The sequence below is a fragment of the Arachis hypogaea genome, chromosome 20, assembly GCF_003086295.3.
Source record: "Arachis hypogaea cultivar Tifrunner chromosome 20, arahy.Tifrunner.gnm2.J5K5, whole genome shotgun sequence".
NCBI lineage: Eukaryota > Viridiplantae > Streptophyta > Magnoliopsida > Fabales > Fabaceae > Arachis > Arachis hypogaea.
Window position 1 is genome coordinate 45,682,062 of NC_092055.1, and position 7,541 is coordinate 45,689,602.

The following is a 7,541-nucleotide window of genomic DNA, read 5'->3' on the forward strand; positions in this document are numbered from 1 at the left end:
TATTCAAAAAAAGGTCGGTCAAGTATTAAGTTGAATATCGAAAGTTTTGGTTAGAGGACGCTCACCCAGTATAGTTTGTAACCACACAGATCCTAATACCAGTACATGTTCACCTGAGAACTCCACTAGGTCTCCAGTGGATGGTTGGAGTATGTTATTGCTCAGCTTCATTTTTTGGAATATAGAGCAAAACAGGAGGACTACGCTGCTTCTAGGGTCAAGCAATACCTTACACACTAATAGATCTCCCAATTGGATAAAAATGGCAACTGGGTCATCTAGATTGGTGGCATTTGTATTGAAATCGGATGGTTGGAATGCCATTTTTAGGAAATGAGGAGGGGGTTAGGATTCGTTGAAAGTACCCCTACCGAGAACATAACTCGGTATGTATGTTTTCAGGCGGAGTTTAAGGCCCCCCGAACCAAGGAAGCCTCCAGATATACAGTTAATGTTACCTCGTGGTCAATTAGGGTGAGTATGAGTAGTTTTCTCCTTACCCCGGGAATATTGTTTGGCAAAAGAATGGTCGGAAGAGTGTCCTGTGCATTTTTTAATATGGCCACCGATGTACTTGTCCAAATGTCCCTGCCGAGCTAGTCGCTCTAACAGATCTTTGGTTATGATGCATTCATTAGTAGTGTGCCCATGTTTTTTATGAAAAGTGCAGGATTTGGATTTATCTACATTCTTTATGTCCTGGTAATTTCCAGCTTTCCAAGGAGGCTTGATGAGCTTTGCATTCAGAATTTCTTTGATTATCTCATCCCTTTTGGTGTTGAATTGTGTATGGGAGTCATAACAGGGGGTTAATTTAAAGGTTTTCTTATGATCCCGAGATTTATTCTCGTCCTTATCGTTGTGGGTTTTTTCCTATTTTCGAGCCTGGCAGAGTTCTTCAATCTCTATTTAACCTTTAGCTTTCTCGAAAAACTCGGTAAGCATTTTCGGTTTTGCTACTAGAATTGCTTCTTGGGATATTTTTGGCCGAAGTCCGCTTTTGATGGCATGTAAATGTACTTCGGAATGGAGATTTGGGATGGTTATTGCCACCTTCGTAAAACGAATAATATAGTCTCTCAGACTTTCATTTTGTCCTTGCTTGATTGTGTTCAAGTAGTCGGAATCATGTACATAAATGGAAGATGCAGCGAACTGATCTTCAAACAGTTTCACCAATTTCTGAAAACGAGAAATAGAATTTGCAAGCAAAGAACAAAACCAATCAAGTGCAGGACCATCTAAAAAGGTAGGAAAACAATGACATAAAATAGAGTCAGAAGCACTGTTTACTATCATTATAGATCGAAAGTTCTTGATGTGCTTCTTCGGGATGCCCAATCCATCATAAGGAGTTAAAGTCGTCGGCATAGTGAACCTTTTAGGCATTTGAAAATTCATGACATCAGCCGTGAATGGACCAATAGCATTGTCCAATTTATCATCGTCATTGGCTTGTGGATCTTTTTCTCGCCGTTGAGTTTCAGAGACATGTGTTGGATTAGAATTGTCTTCCTCATCTTCTGGTCGCTCATTATGACGATCATGATTGCATTGGTTGATTCGGCTATTTGCTTTGCCATTCTTTGGTTTTCTTCCACCATACACTGATTAGCCTGTTGTAACCTGGTTACCATCCGAAGAAGCTCAGATAGTGTTGGAGGAGGTTGGTAAGCCATAGGCGAATAAGGAAATTTCAGGGCCTAAAGGAAAAAAGGATTTTTATTTCTCGGCCCACGATAGGCGCCAATTGTTCTCGTGTGATGATCGGGGTATAGGTCGTCCTCCAACAGTCAACTTCGAGCTTCTTGCCTGGAAAGAGTTATACCTTGGTGCAGAAAAAAAAAACAATGGGGGAAGGTACCTGCAAAAGGCATTACAACTCTCAAGTCAGTAAGTGTGTGAAACGATCATATCTTGATAAAATGTCTTACCTCCCTTATATGTGAGGCGAGATATTGACAATTATGTTTCAAGAATAATTTGTATTAAAGAAGAATAATATCATATCAGGACGATATTCGTTTTGGTGTATAGAGCCGAGTTATAATGTTTGACCGAGTTATAACAGCCATATCATATATGTGTGTATAGTTGAAATAATGGGGACCATGGCCCCTGCAAACTTTTTATAAAAAAATTAGTAGTACCTTTTCAAAAAATAAAAAATAGTTCAGTTGCCTCAACAAGTAACACTCCCTCTAGCCCATGAGTTATAGCTCAAATGACATAGTCTCTCCGTACTCATCTAAGAGGTTGCGGGTTCGAGTCTTCCTATCTTTGGTAAAAACAAAAAAACAAAAAAAACACTCATTTTACCTTTGAATTCAAATATAAAAAAATAAGTATTTTTTATTTAATTAATTTAATATTATTTTATATTTTACTATTTATTTAATTTAATTTTTATATGATAAAAAATATTAAAATATTTAATAAATATTGATATTATTGTATTTGTATAAATTGATAAAAAATTTAAATAAATATTATAAATTATTAAAAAATTTAATTTTAATTTATTTATTAAAAATTTTAAATTACTAAAAATTTAAAAAATATCATTATAAATTATTTTATGTTTTTTATCTATAAAATTATTTATTTATTATTTTATAAATAATAAATCTAAAAATAATTATATTTATAAATTTTATTTTAATATAAATATTATTATTAAATTTTTATGTTAAATTTTTATTCTCAAAATTTTGTTTCAAATTTCACCACTGTAACCGAGGTATAAAGTTTGACCGATTATAACAGCCATATCATATGTCTGTGTGTGTCGGCCTTTTTCGAATTTTAGTTCTTGACGTAAAAATTGGAATTCTTTCTATTACAGAATGGTTAAAAAATATAAATTTTAAAGTATTGGAAACTGTTCACGTTTTCCTTTGTACGGAAGCGGAACATTTTTTTTCCAAGCATTGTGACCGTGTAGATTTATATTAAAAATGTAAGCGGTGGACACTAATAAAATGTTGGTTGTGGTGGACATGAACAGAAATAAGTCTACGATGGGCTAGTGACCGGTCCACCTCGTTGGGCAGTCTAGAGGGGTGTAAATTTCATTTGTTGCCCAAATATATTGTCATGGATAGTAAGTACTTGAAAAAATTGTATAGCCTTTACCTCTTTGAGGAATAGCCAGAAAATATCAAACACCAATATAAGAATGGGTACATTATTATGTGATTACAGCAGAAATTAAGATTGTTAATTTAATATTAAAAAGAGCTGATTTCTCCTGCATCCTAATTAATTAAGAGTAAAAATTATTCTTTTTAGTTAGCATCAATTAAAACAAACAACTGGTTATTTAATGTTATACAATCAATAAGTAAAAAGAATTATATTTAAACTTAACCATTTATATTTTCTTATATTTATATCTTAAATATTAATTAAATTTAAAAATATTATATATTAATTCTCATACTAAAATATCTTTCTAATTAACTGAGAAAAGATTAAACAAAATAATTCTCCAACAAAGCAAAATTTCTAAGTACACGCTCTTCTTCTTACATTTTTGTTACTTCCTTTTTCTTTTTCTTAGTTAAATTCCACACGATTAGTTTAATAATTTATTTAGTTGTAAATGTCATGTTAAGAAATTTTGGTGTCAAAAATAAGAAATTTTTTTTATCACAGTTTGAAGACTTTGGTGATATTTTTCTATTTTCTGATAAATTTTATACAATTCAAAACTCTCGTTATCATCATCATTATCATAATCATAATTCTTGTTTTACTGCCATAATAAGAACTTATGTCACGGTTAAAAAATTTCAATATCAAAATTAAGAAACTTATTGCGTTAAAGTTAAAAAGTTTTAATGCGATTGTTTGTTAAATTTAGTAAAACTCAAAATTTCTCCCCTTCTTTTTCTTCTTCTTCTTTAGTTAATACCACACAATCATTTTAGTGATAACAAAATACATCATTTAGTTAAAAGTAACGGAAATTTTTGGCAAGTAACATAAGAAATCTTTAAAAACAAGTCTAAAATTTTAACTTACTCAACCAATAAAATATATTCAAATATATTTTAGAATAAAAAAAACATCAATTTATTATAAATAACACATAAATAACTAAACTTCTTATTTATGAATTTAATAACACAACTAGTTCAACGCTAAGAAAAATACATTTAATTAGAAATGACATAATTAAATTTCGATATCAAAATTAAAAATTCTTGTGTCGCAGTTATATCTCAGTGTTATTTTTTCTTTTATAATTCTACACAATTCAATAATCAAAACTCTCCTTCTTCTTCATCATATATAACACAATTATTTTCACTTACCATTGTAATTATTTTTAAATTAGATAAAATATATTAATATTTATGTATATAGATTACAAAGAAAAATGGTAATTACTCACATGATAAAAATAATTGTTAAAAAATATTAAATAATAATTTACTTAAACATGTCAAATGCAGTTTCATGTTAATAATAACCTAAACAAATTACTAAATCAGAGAAAAAGCTTCATTTTGTGTGAAGAAACATTAAACCAAAAATAAATTTAATTTTTTTTTTTACCAAAAATAAAAAAACCGCATCTTCAAATGAGTATGAAAAACTGCCAATGGTTGCGAATTCGAGTCTCCTATCTTTGGTAAAAAAAATGAATATGAAAAACTATACCATTTAAATTATAACTCATTAGCCAATCAAAATTTAAATTGATTAAATAAATATTAGAAAAGTAAAAAAGCGGACTAATGCCATCCATCGACATTTAACATAAGTTGGAAATTTAAATTTCATGTAGACATTTTTTGTTCATTACCATGTGATTGAAAACAAGTTAAATTTTTACCGATCATGGGATGGTGCTCAGAAAACGAGGTTACTATGCAATAAAACCGAATCGGCAATAATAAAAACTCAACATGAACAGAACACAAACATTGCAAAACTAACAAAAAAAATCCAGAAAATCTAGTGCACCAAAGAAACCAACAAACTTCAATATTCAAAAATAAAAAGTAAAAGGGTCCATGTTATCCGCAAAACTAATCTCAGGCATAATCGTCTTGCAACAACTATAATATTGATTGATAACAAAATCTGATCTCGCAAGGTCATTACTTCTTTTCTTCCTTTTCTGCCTCAGCAGCCTTCTTCAGTCTAGCACCATAATGCTTTTTGTTTGTGCGTTCAAGACGAAGCTTGTAGTAAGCCTTAAATGCCTTCATTTCATCTGTAACCTTAACAAGCTCTACTGATGGCCTCTCCCTCACAATTGGCAAGCATGAACCCTGGACTTGGGTGGCATTTGCAAGTTCCTCAGGGGTAGAATCACCAGCCTGCAATATACAGATAGTATGTATTTCCAGCAAATTTTTAGTTACATATTCTTTGCAGGAGTTAAATTAAAATCGAAGACAGAAGAACTCACATGTCACAACCAATTCATATGCTAAAATTAGTATTACCTTAACCTTGCGTGCACGTCTTGGGAACACAACCAATTTGGCCTTGTATGTCTTCAGCCGCTGAACATTAGCCTGCATACTCTCCAAAGAACGGTTCTTGCGACGGTGATCAACAGCAATGCCTATGGTTGGAGCTAGCTTTTTCGGAATGCCAGCAGCCTAGGATGTAAAACAAGATTGGCATACATTTAGAAATATATATATATAAAGTAAAAAAACAATGTGGCAAGGCAGCAAACCTTGTTAAATTTAAACTATGTTTTATTTTGTAACAATGCCTAAAAGCAGCCAATAAACCATAAGCAAGCAAACAAGTGATTATGTGCAGTATCATATACCAAATTACAGCATTAGAAACAATCCAGTTGTCTTCCTCTCCACTACCTCAGTAAACCCAATAAACAATTAGCAATTATAACTTACAAGAAAGATAAAAGGCATTACTTCAATCCATTTTTACCTTAAGTTCTTCAAGAGAAAATCCCTTGCCAGCTCTGACTTTCATGTTGTATTTCAAAGTCTGCCCATGAACAACTGGTCTGAGAGGTCCAGCGGTAGGCCTGGGAAAGATCTTCACAGCTTTCTTCTGGCGAGCTAAGGAATACATAAACATTTAAAAAAGTTAAATGAAAAGTATCCAGCATGAATCTCATCTGGCTGCCTGAATGCATTCTTAACATTAAGGTAATCCAAAATAAATCATAAATTATTAAATACAATTAACAAGAGAAAGATGCAACCGAAATTACCTAACCGTCTTCTGGTCTTCCTTGCTGGTTGATTGAACCAGGTCTTCACATAGTTTTGCCAATGCTTACGGAAGTGTCCGTTAGGGATAACATTGTTGTGCTTCACCATGGCTTACCTATACAAGGCAATCAACGACCAAAATTACAAAAACAACAAACTATATACTTCTCTAAATACGGATATCTAAAACGTGATGCTCAATAAGACAGTATAAAATGCTAAGAACCCTGTAAACTAAATTGTTGAGATTCAAGCAATCAATCTACAAGGACTTAAAATCTATTAACTAAATTTTCCAATCAAAACGAAAAACTTCAACATCAATACTATAAATCTCGCTAGCATTTCTTCGGCAAAACACCAAAGCTTATATTATATTAACAGGTATAACTGCTCACACATCACTGGAACTCAAAGAAACTAACATATTTCAAATCAACAGCTCGAAAAGCATTCACATCGAAGTAAATACCGAACAGTAAGAAGTTCCATTTCATGGTCTTAAGTTAATACTACCGCACTGAACACTCTAAAATTTGAACAATATCGGAAAACAGCATACAACAGCCGTGACATTACGAAAAACAAAGATCTCGAACTGGGAAAATAAGACAGATAAATAGATTATAGCATCGATGAATTGAAATGGTACATCGATCGAAGGGTTGAAGAAAAACCGAAGAAGAAAAGATGAGAGAGCTGCTACCTTTAGGGTTCTTGATACGCAGGGGGCAGCTCAGGTGACTAAGAAGTGTCGTTAGGGTTTGTGAAGGCTTTTATAGCAGCCTCTTCGCTTCAGAAATCCTAAATTGGACGGGCAGATTTAATTGTCATTGGACGGATCCGATTGCATATTACTTTTGGTATAGATATGGGCTCAGGCCCAAGCTAAAAAAAATAGTACTTATCCTTTAAAAATATCATTCTTTACTTAATCTTTTAATTGATGAGGGTTAGGAAGCGAGTATCTTTTACGATTTGTAGTCATCAAGTTAATAATATTTTTAATAGTATTTAATGATATGAGATTACTCATTTTTCTTTTACTAGTTACATGCTGACAATAATTTAATAAAGTTACTGACTTTTTAGACTTTTTTCTTTTAATTTAATGTTTTATTAATTTTAATTTTTTAATTAATTATGTTTCTTATTTTTAAGGAACTACAATTAATTTTATTTAATTTAAATTTTATAAATAGTACGGTAGTATACCCAATACTTTTGTAATCACCTGAAAAACACGCGAGAATAGTATTTCAATTTTAGAACAATTCAAATAGTAAGTATGTACTTCATTTTTTCGAGTTTTCAAATGGAAAACATTTC

At 31.7% G+C, this 7,541-nt stretch overlaps 1 protein-coding gene across 1 annotated transcript; it reads right to left on the reverse strand.

Annotated features, from left to right (window-relative positions):
- Positions 1 to 4,966: 4,966 nt before the first annotated feature.
- Positions 4,967 to 7,052, reverse strand: LOC112783198 (large ribosomal subunit protein eL13z). The gene is made up of 5 exons (XM_025826008.3): positions 6,919 to 7,052; positions 6,212 to 6,327; positions 5,923 to 6,056; positions 5,463 to 5,621; positions 4,967 to 5,333 (listed from the first exon to the last, which is right to left on the reverse strand). The coding sequence occupies exons 2-5, from the start codon at positions 6,318 to 6,320 to the stop codon at positions 5,112 to 5,114; spliced, it is 624 nt and encodes a 207-aa protein (XP_025681793.1). The 5' UTR covers positions 6,321 to 6,327; positions 6,919 to 7,052; the 3' UTR covers positions 4,967 to 5,111.
- Between the last annotated feature and the right edge of the window lie 489 nt (positions 7,053 to 7,541).